Below are 16839 nucleotides of genomic sequence, written 5' to 3'. Positions count from 1 at the left end.
TCTGCTCCATTTAAGCTCTTAACTCAATAACTATCCCAGTTAATGTTGGGAAAGTTGAAATCAACCACTATAATTACTCTATTATTATTGTTACACACTTCTGCAAATTGCGCACCTATTTGGTCCTTAATCTCCCGCTGACTATCTGGGGGTCTATAATAAACACCTACCAAAGTGGCTGTCCTTTTTTTATTCCTAAGCTCTACCCACAAAGCTTCATTTAACGCCACCCCCAAGATTTCATCTCTCCTTACTGCAGTAATTTACTCCTTAACTAATAATGCATGGCCTCCCCTTCTTTTGCCCCCTCCCCTGTCCCTCCTGAAGATTCTGTATCCCGGGATGTTAAGCTGCCAATCCTGCCCCTGCCTCAACAATGTCTCCGTGATGGCTACTATATCATAATTCCACAGGTTAACCCTCGCAGTTAACTCGTCCATTTTACCTGTAATACTCCGGGCATTAATGTAGAGGCCATTCAGCCTTGTCTTACTCTCCTGAAACTTACTACCACTGACTTGATTGTTTTTCCTGTGGTCCACTATGTCCCTATTCTGCAAACAGTCTGCGTCCCCCATCCCCTGCTGATTTAGTTTAAACTCCTACCAACATCACTAGCAAACCCACTGGCAAGGATGTTAGTCCTGTTCGGGTGCAGATATAGACCGTCTGGCTTGTGTACAGGTCCCACCTTCCCCAGAAATGGTCCCAGTAGTCCAGGAATCTAAAACCTTCCCTCCTGTACCAACTCTTGGACCATGCATTCAAGACATAATAGCTGTTTGGGTAGACATCTTTTGCAGGTTAGAATATGCTTATCAGTTTCAATTTGCAAATCTGTAGTCAGATTATTCTTCAAGTAAAACATATATGTGATAGTGACATACCCGTCATAATATTTAGTGAATGAATTATATCATCAGGGTGGATTGTTTATAAAATCTCCAAGTTTGCAGCTGATTTGAAATTTTACAGGCGAACCGATACAAGTAGGAACAAGGCAAACAGCTGCAGAAGGATTTGGATCTCTGGGTTATCCAAGCATGTTGATGGAATGTTATAGTTCATTGTGGGTAAACAATTAGTATTGAAACAAAAGTGGAACAGTGATACATGGCCCATATTAGAAAATGGGTCTAGATAAATCTATGAAACAACTGTCCAATGTTTGGCAACATTTTTTTTTAAAAGAAGGATGTGCAACAATGCAGAACAAATCAAAATCCATTATCCTATTGTATGAGGCGCTGGTCAGATTCGCCTCATGAAGTGCTCAATTCCTGTCAACGAAGCTAAGGAAGAAGCTTTTAACCTGAGAGGGGTTATGGTTATCCATAGACTCGCTACAGTGCAGGAGGAGGCCATTCAGCCCATCGAGTCTGCACCAATCCTCTGAAAGAGCACTCTACCTAGACCCCCTCCCTCAACATATCCCCGTAACCCTGTAACCTAACCTGCACATCTTCAGACGCCTAAGGGGAAAGTTAGTGTGGTCAATCCCCCTGATCTGCACATTATTGGACTATGGGGGGAAACCGGAGCACCCGGAGGGAACCCACGCAGACATGGGGAGAAAGTGCAAACTCCACAGTCACCCAAGGCTGGAGTCAAACAGTGGTGCTTTGAGGCAGCGGTGCTAACCACTGTGCCGCCCTCCACTATGCCACATGAGACATAGTTTCTGTATAGTGGATGAATGTAGAGTTATTAGAATAGAGGACAAAACAAATTATAAAAATTATTTCAAGGTTAACCAAATGGTAAGATTTAAGCCATTCAATTGTAATTGTGGAGTCTTGGAATCACAATCATTGAATCACTACAGTGCAGAAGGAGGCCATTCGGTCCATCGAGTCTGCACTGACCATTTGAAAGTTTACCCTACCTAGGACCAATCCCCCATCCCGTACTCCAGTAACCTCATCTAACTCTTTGGAAACTAAGGGGCAAGTTATCAAAGCCAATCCATCTAACATGCACCATTTGGACTGTGGGAGGAAAGCGGAGCACCCGGAGGAAACCACTCCGACATGGGGAGAATGTGCAAATTCTACACAGTCAGTCACCCAAGGCCAGAATTGAGCCTGGGTCCCTGGTGCCGTGAGGCAGAAGTGATAACCATTGATGTGTGCTACCACAGACGCCGGAACAGAAGATGAAAGGTGTCCTCACTGAAAATCAATCAGAAAGTGACCAAAGAATAACAATGGATAAGTAGGCGTCCATATTTACCGTGCATTGTGTTACGAAGCCACAGTGCAAACCGTGCTTCTTAATGCTTGTATGTCTTGTTTGTTTCAGTATTGCATGTTTATTATTGTATAGACAAAATTAATCAAAATGATGCTGAGTATTGGAAGTTAAAGCTTCAGGCAAGTAATCATATTTACTTGGATAGGGATGTTTGAGACAACTGAATTGAAGTTTTCAAGACCTTGAAAGGAATTGCCAAAGTTGATCCAGGCAAATTGACCATTGTGACACCATGGGATTAATATTTTAAATGCGACAAATTTAGAAGTGAGAAGCTAAGTTATCGATCCATAGAATCCCTACAGTGCAGGAGGAGGCCATTTGGCCCATCGAGTCTGCACCGATCCTCTGACCTTTTCGTCCAACTTGTAATGAGATTGTGGAATGAGAAAAGCCATTGAAACCCGAGTGCAAATCGATTCAAGAATAATTGGAAGTGGCTTTGGAGAGATAGTTGAAGAATATGGTTGGTGGGAGCTATGAAAAATATTAATTAATTCTAATGACCTTTCCTGTTGGGGGGGGCTTAAGGTTTTATACATCTCAAGGCAAACCCTGTATCAGTGTTCTCGGCGTAAAATCTAGTGGCCACAGCTGATAAATGTTCGTCGTGACGAACCACCAAGAGGCGCCACTGGAGGGACGTCGAAGAGCCTGGCATCTAATGCTTGCTTCCATGCTATGATGCAGCTGAAATCAATAACTCCCCATGTGGATCCTTATGCATAAATCCTGCCACAAGAAAAACATTTCCTTTCAGCTTTAATGCCATCAATGTGACACGGGCCATAATTGACTGTAATGGGGTTTGTTCTGAGGTGACTGTGCTTGATGAGCTGCGATATGTTTTATGCACATCATGGTACCATTAATTTTGATCTTCAGGCAGGATGAAGAGCGGGGGCGTATGTACAATTACATGAATGCTGTAGAGCGAGATCTGGCAGCTTTAAGACAAGGTATGGGTCTGAGTCGCAGATCATCCACCTCCTCTGAACCATCCCCAACTGTCAAAACGCTAATTAAATCCTTCGACAGTGCTTCCCAAGGTAACCGTGACATTTTCTATTTGAAAATAATGATGTTTAAACTGTTTATGAATTCAGATGAAACTAAATCCCTTTGGCCATCTCAGAAAAGGGTCCATTTATCTGTTTAATTAGAAAAAGCATAGTTTTAAGCTTCTATGCTTCCTCCTTGAAATATTCAGCACTGTATTTAGACATCTTTTTGTACAGATTGAGTAAAGCAAGATTTTCTATTTTTCAGTCTTGGCTGCAATACTTTTAAATGTACCTTTATTATTGTCAACCAATCATTTGATTTTTTTTGGAAACTTGCTTTGCAATTGCCTAGTTTCCTCCTCCTCATCCTCCTCCTCGTGAGAATGAGCATATCTTCCCGGTGGCGGTTTTGAAATTGTAGCTTGCTATGTGGGCACCATTGGACTTGTAGCATTCAATTTGGAAAAGCTTACTTGGGAGGAACCCAGGCTGGGATAGGAAAAGTTGTACTGACATCTTAGTTGTGCAGGAGCCATATTGAATATTTGCTGACTTAAATTTGCTCACTTCTTTCAGTTCCGATCACCCTTAAATTTCTAGAAATATTCCCAACCTTAGTGCAGTTGTGATTTATTGACAGATGCAAAGGTTGCAGCTGACAGTGCTTGAGAATTGTGGCCGAGGCTGCTCACTTCATTGGCATCCCTTCCACAAACATTCACTCTCTCCATCACTGACGCACAGTAACAGCCACGTGTACCATCTACAGTATGTACTGCAGGAACTCACCAAAGCTCCCTCAGGCAGCACCTTCCAAACCCAAGACCTCTACCATATAGAAGGACAAGGGCCACAGGCCATGGGAACACCACCACCTGGAAGTTCCCCTACGAGCCACGCACCATCCTGACTTGAAAATATGTTGTCACTCCTTTATCCTGGAAATCACTCCGAAACAGCACTGTGGGTGTTCCTACACCACCTTCATTCATTGAATGTAGGCATCATTCGCTAGGCCAGCAATTATTACCCTTGAGAAAGTGATGGTGAGCTGAGGGGCTGGTTTAGCTCACCAGGCTAAATCGCTGGCTTTGAAAGCAGACCAAGCAAGCCAGCAGCCTCCCCGAACAGGCGCCGGAATGTGGCGACTAGGGGCTTTTCACAGTAACTTCATTAAAGCCTATTCGTGACAATAAGTGATTTTCATTTTTCATTTCATTTCTTTAAAAAAAAAATAATTTTAATTAAGATTTTCACAAAATATAAACAACAAAACAATATTAACAAAACAACCGTTGTAAAAACCCAAGAACAACACCCACCCAACTTCAAAAGCAACTGCAAACAAAAGAGATAACACCCGCCACATCCCACCAACCCAGTTCTCCCTCCCACCGAACCAAACCCCCCCCCCCCCCCCGGGTTGCTGCTGTTGCCGGCCTATTTCCCTACCGTTCCGCCAGGAAGTCCAGGAAAAGCTGCCACCGCCTAAAGAACCCTAGTACTGATCCCCTAAGGGCAAATGTCACCACCTCCAATTTAATGAACCCCACCATATCATTGATCCAGGCCTCCACGCTTGGGGGCCTCGCATCCTTCCATTGGAGCAAGATCCTCCGCCGGGCTACGAGGGACGCAAAGGCCAGAACACCGGCCTCTTTAGCCTCCTGCACTCCCGGCTCCACTGCAACCCCAAAAATTGCGAGTCCCCAGCCTGGCTTGACCCTGGATCCCACCACCCTCGACACAGTCCTTGCTACCCCCGTCCAAAACTCCCCCAGCGCTGGGCACGCCCAAAACATATGGGCGTGGTTCGCTGGGCTTCCCGAGCACCTACCACACCTGACTTCGCCCCCGAAGAACCTACTAATCCTCGTCCCAGTCATGTGGGCCCTATGCAGCACCTTGAACTGTATAAGGCTGAGCCTCGCACAGCAAGAGGAGGAATTCACTCTCTCCAGGGCATCCGCCCACGTCCCCTCCTCAATCTCCTCACCCAGCTCATCTTCCCATTTCCCCTTCAGTTCCTCCACCGAGGCCTCGTCTACCTCCTGCATTACCCGGTATATGTCCGAGATCCTCCCTCCTCCAACCCACACCCCCGAGAGCACCCTGTCCCGTACCCGACGTGGGGGCAGCAAGGGGAACCCCTCCACCTGCCACCTGCATGTACCTAAACATGTTCCCGGAGGGAGCCTAAACTTCCACTCTAACTCCCCCAAGCTCGCGAACCTCCCCTCCACAAAAATTTCCCTCAACCTCCTAACCCCTACCCTGTGCCAGCCCAGAAATCCGCCATGAATGCTCCCTGGGACAAACCGATGGTTCCCCCTTATCGGGGCCTCCATCGAGCCCCCCACTTCTCCCCTATGCCGTCTCCATTGCCCCCAAATTTTGAGGGTAGCCGCCACCACTGGGCTCATGGTATACCTCGTTGGAGGGAGTGGCAACGGCGCCGTTCCCAGCGCCTCCAGGCTTGTGCCCACACAGGACGCCACCTCCATCCTCTTCCATGTTGCTCCTTCCCCGTCCATTACCCACTTACGCACCATCGCTGCGTTGGCAGCCCAATAGTACCCACAGAGGTTGGGCAACGCCAGCCCCCCCCTATCCCTGCCCCGTTCCAGGAACACTCTTCTCACCCTCGGAGTCCCATGCGCCCATACAAATCCCTTAATACTCCTGTTGACCCTCCTAAAAAAGGCCTTTGGGATAAGGATGGGGAGGCACTGGAACAGGAACAAAAACCTCGGGAGCACCGTCATCTTAACGGACTGCACCCCCCCCCCCCCCCCCCCCCCCCCCCCCCCCAGTGACAGCGGTAACGTATCCCACCCTTTGAACTCCTCCTCCTCCATCTGCTCCACCAACCTTGTGAGGTTGAGCTTGTGCAGGACCCCCTAGCTCCCAGCCACCTGGACTCCTAGGTACCTGAAGCTCTTCCCTGCCTGCTTCAGTGGGAGCCTACCAATCCCCTCCTCCTGATCCCCCGGGTGCACCACAAACAACTCGCTCTTGCCCAGGTTCAGCTTATACCCAGAGAAGCCCCCGAATTCACAAAGAATCCTCATCACCTCTGGCATCCCCCCCACCAGGTCCGCCACATACAGCAACAGGTCATCCACATAAAGCGACACTCGATGCTCCTCCCCATCCCGCACCAGGCCCCTCCAGTTCCCCTGACTCCCTCAACGCCATGGCCAGGGGCTCAATTGCCAACGCAAAGAGCAAGGGGGATAGCGCCATGGCCAGGGGCTCAATTTGCAACGCAAAGAGCAAGAGGGATAGCGGGCACCCCTGTCTCGTCCCCCGGTACAGCCGAAAGTACTCCGACCTCCTCCTATTCATGGCTACACTCGCCATCGGGGCCTCATAGAGCAATCTCACCCAATGGACAAACCCCTCCCCAAACCTAAACCTCTCCAACACCTCCCACAGATACCCCCACTCAACCCTATCAAAGGCCTTCTCCGCATCTAATGCCACCACTATCTCCGCCTCCCCTTCCACAGCCGGCATCATAATAACGTTGAGGAGCCTTCGCACATTTGTATTCAACTGCCTTCCCTTCACAAACCCCGTCTGGTCCTCATGAATGACCCCCGGCACACAATCCTCTATTCTTGTGGCTAGGATCTTTGCCAGCAGCTTGGCGTCTACATTTAGCAGTAAGATCGGCCTATATGACCCACACTGCAGAGGGTCCTTGTCCTGCTTCAGGATCAAGGAAATCAGCGCCCGTGACATAGTTGGGGGCAAAGCCCCCCCCCCCCACCCCTCCCTTGCCTTGTTAAAGGTCCGGACCAACAGGGGGCCCAACAGGTCTGCATACCTTTTATAAAATTCCGCCGGAAACCCATCTGTCCCCGGCGCCTTCCCCGACTGCATGCTCCCTATCCCTTTAACCAACTCCTCCAGCTCGATCGGCACCCCCAGTCCCTCCACCTGCCCCTCCTCCACCCTCGGAAATCGCAGCTTGTCCAAGAAGCGCCTCATTCCACCCCCCTCCACCGTGGGTCCAGACCGGTACAGTTCCCCATAGAAGTCCCTGAAGACCCCATTAACATCTACCCCCCTACGCACCACCTTCCCAGCTCTATCCGTCACTCCCCCAATCTCCCTAGCCGCGTCCCGCTTTCGGAGCTGGTGTGCCAGCATCCTGCTCGCCTTCTCCCCATATTCATACACCGCCCCCTGTGCTTTCCTCCACTGAGCTTCCGCCTTTCTGGTAGTCAATAGGTCGAACCTGGCCTGAAGGCTACACCTCTTCCCCAGCAATCCCTCCTCCGGAGTCTCCGCATATCTCCTATCCACCCTCACCATCTCCCCTATAAGTCTCTCCCTCTCCCAGCCCGAGGTCCACCCAGTGCGGGGCATGATCTGAAATGGCAATGGCAGAGTATTTAACATGCTCCACCCTCGAAACCAGCCCCCTGCTTAGGACAAAAAAATCAATCCTCGAATAGGCCTTATGCACGTGGGAGAAAAACGAGTACTCCCTGGCCCTTGGCCTCGCAAACCTGCAGGGATCCAACCCCCCATCTGGTCCATAAATCCCCTCAACACCTTAGCCGCCGCCGGCCTCCTACCCGTCCGGGACTTGGATCGATCCAATGGGGGATCCAGCACCGTGTTGAAGTCCCCCCCCATGATCAGGCCCCCCACCTCCAGATCCGGAATGCGGCCCAACATACGCCGCATAAACCCCGCATCGTCCCAATTTGGGGCGTAAATATTCACCAACACCATCCGCTCCCCCTGCAGCTTACCACTCACCATCACATACCTCCCGCCACTGCCAGCCACCACATTTAACGCCTCAAACGTCACCACCTTCCCCACCAGGATCGCCACCCCCCGACTCTTCTCATCCAGCCCTGAGTGAAATACTTGGCCCACCCATCCCTTCCTCAGCCGAACCTGGTCCGCCACTTTCAGGTGTGTCTCTTGGAGCATGGCCACATCCGCCTTCAGCCCCTTCAAGTGCGCAAACACCCAGGCCCGTTTGACCGGCCCATTCAGCCCCCTCACATTCCAGGTTATCAGCCGGATCAGAGGGCTCCCTGCCCTCCTCCCCTGCCGATTAGCCATAACCCATTCCCTGCCCACCACTGGCCAGCGTCCCCCGCTCTGCCAGTTCCCCACGACGGCAACTCTGGCCCGCAGCCAGCAACGGCCCGCGCTTCTCAGGCCCGACTCCGCCCCCACCATCTCACAGCGCGGGAAACCAGAGAAAAGCCCGCGCTTTCGCTCTGCCCAGCCCCGCCTCCTCTAGCACAACTCCCATTGCCAGTCCCCCCCGCCAGCTCCCCGCACTCCCCGTTTACCCCCCTTCCCGAACCCGTCTATCAGACCCATACAAAAAAGACATAACGACATAACCCCACCCACCCTAAGGCCAACACACATCGTGCATTAAACAGAGCAAACACAAGTACATTATCATACAGCATCCCCCATCTTAGACCCTCAGTTTGAGTCCAGTTTCTCGGCCTGCACAAAGGCCCACGCCTCCTCCGGGGACTCAAAATAATGGTGCCGGTCCTTGTAGGTGACTCACAGACGCGCCGGCTGCAACATGCTAAACTTCACACTCCGTCTGTGTAGCACCGCCTTCGTCCGGTTAAACCCGGCCCTCCGCTTCGCCACCTCCGCACTCCAGTCCTGGAAGATCCGCACCTCTGTGTTCTCCCATTTGCTGCTCCGCTCCTTCTTGGCCCACCGGAGCACGCACTCACGATCCACGAACCGGCGAAACCGCACCAACACCGCCCGCGGCAGCTCGTTCTGCTTGGGCCTCCTAGCCAGAATTCTGTGGGCCCCCTCCAACTCCAGGGGCCCCTGGAAGGACCCCGCTCCCATCTGCGAGTTCAGCATAACGTCCACATAGGCCGCCAAGTCCGACCCCTCCAGCCGCTCCGTGAGGACCAGGATCCGCAAATTCTTCCACCTCGACCGGTTGTCCAACTCCTCGAACCGCTCCTGCCACCTTTTATGGAGCGCCTCGTGCATCTCCACCTTCCCCGCGACGGCCACGGCCGCATCCTCCCTTTCGGAGGCCTGCTGCTACAGCTCCCGGATCGCAGCCCCCTGGGCTATCCGAGTCTCTCATCAACTCTCTGGTGGTAGCCTTCAGTGACTCCAGCAGCTCCACCTTAAGCTCCTGGAAGCAGCGCAGCAGAGTCTCCTGCTGCTCCTGCGCCCACTGCCTCCGGGCCTCCGCCGGCCGCCATTTTGTTCTTCTTTCCCCGCTTTTCCAGGGGTGCTTCCACCGTTTTTCTTCTTACCCCACTCCTGGCCCGGACCATAGGATAGTAGGGATCGACCCCAGTCCCCTTCCCATGTCGGGATTCGTCGACGAAGTTCTGTTGAGGGCCCTGAAATAAGCCCCAAAGTCCGTTATTCGCGGGAGCTGCCGAACGTGCGGCGTAGCTCCGCATTGCCGCCACCGGAAGTCTTTTCATTTCATTTCTTGCACCACTGCAGTCTATGTGGTACATGTACAGCCATAGTGTTCATATCCACTCTGTCATGTCCCCTTAGGATCTTGAAATTTCAATCAAGTTGCCTCCTACTCTTCCAAACTGAAGCGGATACAAGCCTAGTCTGTTCAGCCTTTCCTTATTAGACAATAATAAGAATAATCTCTTATCGTCACAAGTAGGCTTCAATGAAGTTACTGTGAAAAGCCCCTAGTCACCACATTTCGCCGCCTGTTCGTGGAGGCCGGTATGGGAATTGAACCTGCGCTGCTGCCCTTGTTCTGCATTACAAGCCATCTGTTTAGCCCACTTGCAGGCATTAGTCTACTAAACCTTCTCTGAACTGCTACTAAAATATTTACATCTTTCCTTAAATAAGGCGACCACAACAGTATGCAGTACTCCAAGTATGATCTTGCCAATGTCCTATGGAACTGAAGCATAACCTCCAAAATTTGGTAATCAATTCCCCTTGCAATAGATAATAACATTAGCCTTCCTAATTACCCACTGTACCTGCCTACTAACCTTTTGTGAGACGTGCACCAGGATTCCCAGATTCTTCTGTATCTCCGAGCTCTACAATCTGTTAAGTATTCTTTATTTGTCCTGTCAAAGTGGACAACCTAATGTTTTCCCACATTTTGCTGCATTTGCCAGATCTTTGTCCACTCATCTAACCTACCTATACCCTTTTGTAGCCTCCTTATTTCCTTTTCAGAACTTACATTCCTACCTATCTATGTGTCATCAGCAAATTTAGCAACCATCCAAATAATTTATTTAAATTGTAAAGAGTTGAGGCCCCAGTACTGACACCTGTGGCACACCACTAGCTACATCCTGCCACCAGAAAATGTCTCATTTATGCTAACTTTGTTTCCTGGAGCTGCACTCATCCAGGCAACTGGAGAGTTATTCCATTACATCCCTGACTTGTGCTTAGTAGATGATGGACAAGCTTTTGGGGGTCGAGAGGTGAATTATTCGCCACAGGATTCCTAGCCTCTGACTTGCTCCTGAAGCCACAGTATTGAAATGGCTGGTCCCATTCAGCTTCTGGTCAGTGTTAACCACCAGGATGTTAATATTGATATGATTCAGCAATGGTAATGGTTTTGAATGTCATGGGGAGATTATTAGATTCTCTCTTGTTGGTGATTGTCATTGCCTGGCATTAGTGAAGTGTGAATACTACTTGTCATTTTTCAGCCCAAGACTGGATATTGTCCAGGTCTTGCTGCATTCGGCCACTGCTTCAGTATCCGAGGATTGCGAATGGTGCTTAACATCGTGCAGTCATCAGCGAACTTCTGACTTTATGATGGAAGGAAGGCCATTGATGAAGCAGCTGAAGATCTTTGGGCTTAGTACATACCCCTGAGGGACTCCTGCAGTCCTGGAACTGAGATGATTGTTACGATCCCAGCTGATTATACTGGGCAAGCCAGATGCCATTGTGAAACCTGGCTCGATATATTTTTATTTGAATGAATGAATATGAATATCGCTTATTGTCACGAGTAGACTTCAATGAAGTTACTGTGAAAAGCCCCTAGTCGCCACATTCCGGCGCCTGTCTGGGGAGGCTGGTACGGGTTTTTATTAAACTGTGGAGGCAAGTTAATGAATTCACAGGAATCTATTGATGAATTTTCAATACAAAGAATAAAACATTTATTATACAAGAAAAATGAACCATTTGAGAGTGAGAAACTTGGGTCGGAAACAGCTATGCTACACTTAAAAAGGAGTAGTTATAAAGGAATGCGGGCAGAGTTGGCTGGGAAAGATGCTCAGCAGAGAAGATGGTTGATCAGCACTGGCAGATATTTAAGAAAATAGTTCATAATGCAACAAAGATATATCCCAGAAAGGATAGAGAATTCCAAGAAGGGGATAAAAAAACCATGGTCAAACAAGGAAGTTGAGGGTAGTATTAAACTGAAAAAAACAGATAATGTGGCAAAGATTAGCGGTAAACCATAAGATTGGGAAAGTTTTATAAACTAACAAAAGATGACCAAAAAATTCATAAAGAGGGAGAAGCTAAACTATGAGGGTAAACTAGCAAGTAATATAGAAACAGACAATAAGAGCTTCTTTAAATATATCAAAAGGAAGAGCGAGGCCAAAGTGATGAGACTGGGGAAATAATCAGCGTGAACCAGAAAATGGCAGAGGAGTTAAATAAACACTTTGCGTCAGTCTTCACGGTGGAAGACGTGAATAGCATTCCAAAAATACTAAATAATCAAGGGCAAAAAAGTGGGAGGAAATAAAATGCAATAACTATCACCAGAGAAAAAGAACTAGGGAAAGTAGTGGGGCTAAAGGATGAAATATTCCCTAGACCTGGGTTGCATTCCAGGATATTAAAGGAAGCAGATGGAGATAGTAGATGCACTGATTCTTCCAAGAATCGTTAAATTCTGGAAAAGTTGCAGAGGATTGGAAAACTGCCAACGTAACACCTTTACTTAAAAAGGGACGGAGACAAAAAAAACAAGTATCTATAGGCCAGTTAGTTTAACTGCTGTCATTGGGAAAATGTTAGAGTCCATTATAAAAGCTGTAATAGCAGAGCATTTAGAAATACATAATATAATCAAACAGTCAGCATGGCTTCAACAGGAGATCATGCCTGAAAAATGTATTAGAATTTTTGAGGTGGTAAGGAGCAGGATAGATAAAGGGGAACTAATAGATGTAATATACTTGGATTTCCAAAAACTGTTTGATGAGGTACTGCGCAAAAGGTTTCTTAATATAAGAGCTCATGATGTTGGGGATTGTATATTAGCATGGATAGAGAATTGACTAACTGATAGAAGACAGAGTTGGGATAAGGGGCATTTTCAGGATGGCAACTAGTGGAGTGCTCCAGGGATGTTGGGGCCACAATTATTCATAATATATATTAATGACTTTGATGAGGGAAGTGAATATACCATTGCCGAGTTTGCAGATGATGTGGGAAGGCAGTGGTGAGGATGACGGAGTCTACAGAGGTTCTTTGATAGGAAGAATAAAGTAGCTGAATATTATTTAAATGGAGAAAGCTGTAGCAGAGAAGGATTTGAGTGTCCTTGTGCATAAATCATAAAAAGCAAACATGTAAGTTCAGCAAATGATAGGGAAGGCAAATGAAATGTTGGCCTTTATTTCAAAGGGATTGGAGTATCGAAATAGGGACGTCTTGCTAAACTATGCAAAGCGCTAGTTCGACCACATTTGGAATACTGTTAACAATTTTAGTCACCTTGTCCAAGGAAAGATATTCTAGCATTGGATGTAGTTCAGAGAAGAATTATCCCTGGTATGGAGGGATTTTTTTATGAGGAGAGTATGAGTAGATTGGGCCTGTACTCATTCGAGTTTAGAAGAATGAGAGATGACCTTATTGAGACGTATAGGATTCTCAGCGGGCTTGATAGGGTCAATGCTGAGAGAATGTTTCTTCATGTGGGAGAGTCTAGGACCAGAGGGCATAATCTCAGAGTGAGGGGTCACCCATTTAAGAGAGAGATGGAGGAATATCTTCTCTGAGGGTGATAAATCTGTGAAATTCTTGGCCGCAGAGAGCTGAGGAGGGTGGGTCGTTAAGTATGTTCAAGGGTGACGACTTCCGGTGGCGGCCATGTTGTGAGTGGTCGCACATTCGGCAGCTTCCGCTTGTGGCGGTATTTTTGGGCATTTTCTCCGATTAATGGGGGGATGTTTTAAAGGAAAAAGGTGCAGGAGTGCTGGAGGAAGAGTTTATACCACCGGTGGATGGATTTATGGACCAGAAGTGGTTTTAGGCGAAAAGAGCTGTCGGAGCGAAAAACATTGCCTGTGGCACAGGGGAAGATGGCGGAGGGTAAGGGACCGACCCTACTATCTCAGTGGTCAATGGAGCAGCTGGTAGACTTCTTGAACGAGAAGTTCACCCAGCAGAGAAAGGAGTCTCTGGAGGATCTGGCGAGGACAGTGGATCCATTTAAGGCGGGGATCGACTGCGTGGAGCTGAGGTTGGAGTCTCAAAGCCAGGCGATCTAGAAGGTGGAGGAGACGGTGGGGAGCAAGTGGAGCAGGTTACTTCCTTGGTGGCTGAGACAGGGGTGATGCGTGATATCCAGAAGCGGCTTCAGGAGACGGTGGAGGGTCTGGAGAACCGCCTCCAGAGAAGAACCTGAGAACTAAGAGGTTGCCAGATGGCATTGAGGGGGCGATTTCTGGCTTGTATGTGGCAAAGATGTTGGAGAAGTTGCTGGGCGAGGGCGTCTTCGAATGGCCCCAGACGTGGACTGGGCGCATAGGGTGCTGATGCGGAAGCCGCAGGGTAACGAGCTGCCGAGGGCGATGGTGGTACGGTTGCACCGGTTTCTGGATAAGGAACGGATCATGAGGTGGGCCAGGCAGACGAGGCGATGTACCTGGGAGGGCAGCAAATTTCGAGTATATCAGGATTTGGGTGCGGAGCTGGCAAAGGTGAGAGTGGGCTTTAACAGAGTGAAGCCTGCCCTCTTTAAGAAGGGAGTGAAGTTCGAGAAGCTGTACTCGGCCCGTCTCTGGGTAACCTACAATGGTTGGGAGTACTATTTTGGGACACCGGAGGAAGCTATGGAGTTTGTGAGAGACAATGGACTGGAAGGAGGAGGACATTGAACTTTGGAGGAGGTGTTTGGGGAGGTTGCTTCTGCCTGTCCCCCTGTCCGGGGAGGTTGAGCATTTTTTTTTGGGTGGGGGGAGGTCTCCACCCTCTTTCTGGTTGTTTCTTCTTGGGAGGTGTGGTGGGAGCGTTATTTATTCATGATTCTAGCCCAGCTATGTCTTTACAGACACATGGAAGTTTGGAAATATAAAATAATTTATTGTATCTATATTATACTCCGATATCTAGGGTAAGTGAGCCATACATGTAAACCCACTGGCGAAATGTGGTCAAAGACACACACTCCAAAGTAAATGACAGATGCAACCAAAGCAGAGTCTATGGATTTCCCAACAGCCCATTCAGACACTTTTCACGCCATGAGCCAATTGGTCTCACTCAAATCCTGTCTTTGTCATGAGAGTTTTGATTCTCCACATTTGATGAACTATCTTTGGAATTCTCACCAAACATTGCTGTTATTCAGATGGCTTCAACCAAGATCCATCTCCAGGGTTTCAATTTCACCTTCCAAGATTCCTTTCTTTTGGATCTCTCAGTACACTCGTGCAGCACGGTAGCACAGTGGTTGGCACAGTTGCTTCACAACTCCAGGTCCTAGGTTCGATTCCCGGCTTGGGTCACTGTCTGTGCGGAGTCTGCACGATCTTCCTGTGTCTGCGTGGGTTTCCTCCGGGTGTTCCGGTTTCCTCCCACAGTCCAAAGATGTGCAGGTTAAGTGGGTTGGCCATGCAAAATTGCCCTTCGTGTCCAAAAAGGTTAGGTAGGGTTACTGGGTTATGGGGATAGGGTGGAGATGGAGGGTGGCTTAAATAGGATGCTGTTTCCAAGGGCCGGTGCAGACTCGATGGGCCGAATGGCCTCCTTTTGCACTGTAAATTCTATGATTCACTTTCCACGTACACTTTCAGATACCTTTGGCCATGCCAAACAGAAGACCACTGCTCTAAAAGAATACCTTTTCCCTTATGGCCCACCGCACAGTCACGAACCTATGGCTCCTTTCTGGGATCTCCGGCTTCTCTTGAGCCCACTTTGCTTGAAGTCTGTTTCCTGCAGCTCTTCTCTCCTTAATTCGGAGAAAACTGCTGTGCTCCTTTCTCTCAACTTTACTTATTGGGATCTGTTTCTGATCTTTGGCCTTATCTGCAACCTTCTTCTGGGATCTGTTTCTGCCCCACTCCTTGCTTTGAGATGATCTTGGTTTGGTGCGTTCTCTCTGCCCCCTCCCTTTGTCCTGTTCTCTGGGATACAATTTTTGAATGATGCTCCTGTTCAATTCACCTTGTGGGAGCATTTCCAAGGCCTGAGTATTGAGCCAGCTTTTACGTGGGGTTCCTCCCTCATAGTTATGGCTTAGCTTAATACACAGCTCAGCAGACACACCTGGTTAAGGCGACTTTATTATTCCAAACTTGTTTCATGTACATGGAGAAAGATCTGGATAAATGCCACGATCAATCTGAATGTAATGCGACATGAATGCGACATTCACCCCCCACCATCTGGCCTGGGCTTGCGAAATCCTACCAACTGTCCCGGTTTGAGACAATTCACACCTCTTTAACCTGGGATTACCCCTCTCTCTTGATCCGTAAAGACTTAATTATCTGCAAATGCTTGCATTCAAAGTATCGTCTTGATATATATATATATGTTTCTGGAACCTACCTCTCCATTCACTGTGCTCCAAAAGCTAGTGATTTGAAACAGACCTGTTGGACTTTAACCTGGTGTTGTAAGACGTCTTACTGTGCTCACCCCAGTCCAACACCGGCATCGCCACATCATGGCTAAAAATACAGGTTTAATGGTTGATAATGATTACTGGGTACACTTTCTCTGATTAATCTCAAACCTTAATAAACTAATTTATGTAGAACTATTCTAGTCCTAGCTATTGAGTATTAAGAGTCTAATCTCTGGACACCCCCTTCACACTTGATCTCCAGTTTCGCACTATTTCACTTTCCTGCTTCCTGCGGATGTGAACAGGGCCAGTTCCTGGCCTAAAGTTGTATATATATGGAGACACTGCACATGTGTGGCCCGTTGCTGGATGGTGCATGCGCCAAAGCCTAGAGGCCCAACTTCCGACTCCGGTTTAAACTTCGAGTCCTTTTTTCTCTCTTTTTCATCACAACATGGACTGCTGCGCTTCACCACCTCCTTCTCGAGGGCTTTTAGGGATGGACAATAACTGATCCTGACCAGTGTCGTTTTGAGTAAACTCACCTGTGCAGGAGTAATGTTTGCCTATGTCCGACAAGGTCTATGTCATGAATATGGCTTTAAAACTAAAGACGGTGCACGTACTTTTGAAAGATATGTATAGATCGTCAATTTTTAAAAAGTCCTCATTTGCACAATGAATGATTGTAGCCTTGTTGGTCTATTGCCTGTGGAGATATGAACAAAGAACAAACAAAAGTGCAGCACAGGA

General features: G+C 48.3%; 1 protein-coding gene across 8 annotated transcripts in view; it reads left to right on the top strand.

Annotated features, from left to right (window-relative positions):
* Positions 1–16839, top strand: part of specc1la (sperm antigen with calponin homology and coiled-coil domains 1-like a) — a 389888-nt gene that overhangs the window by 142370 nt on the left and 230679 nt on the right. For 6 of the 8 annotated variants that reach the window (XM_038794043.1, XM_038794051.1, XM_038794076.1 and 3 more), the window contains one exon: positions 3139–3302. In XM_038794043.1, the coding sequence (XP_038649971.1) occupies positions 3139–3302 (164 nt within the window). The remainder of the gene's footprint in view (positions 1–3138; positions 3303–16839) is intronic. The other 2 variants (XM_038794093.1, XM_038794084.1) reach the window with 1 other exon arrangement.

Source organism: Scyliorhinus canicula, chromosome 1, assembly GCF_902713615.1.
Source record: "Scyliorhinus canicula chromosome 1, sScyCan1.1, whole genome shotgun sequence".
In the NCBI taxonomy this organism is placed as follows: domain Eukaryota; kingdom Metazoa; phylum Chordata; class Chondrichthyes; order Carcharhiniformes; family Scyliorhinidae; genus Scyliorhinus; species Scyliorhinus canicula.
Note: the sequence above shows the minus strand (reverse complement) of the source record. Positions and strands in the feature narration are given on the sequence as shown.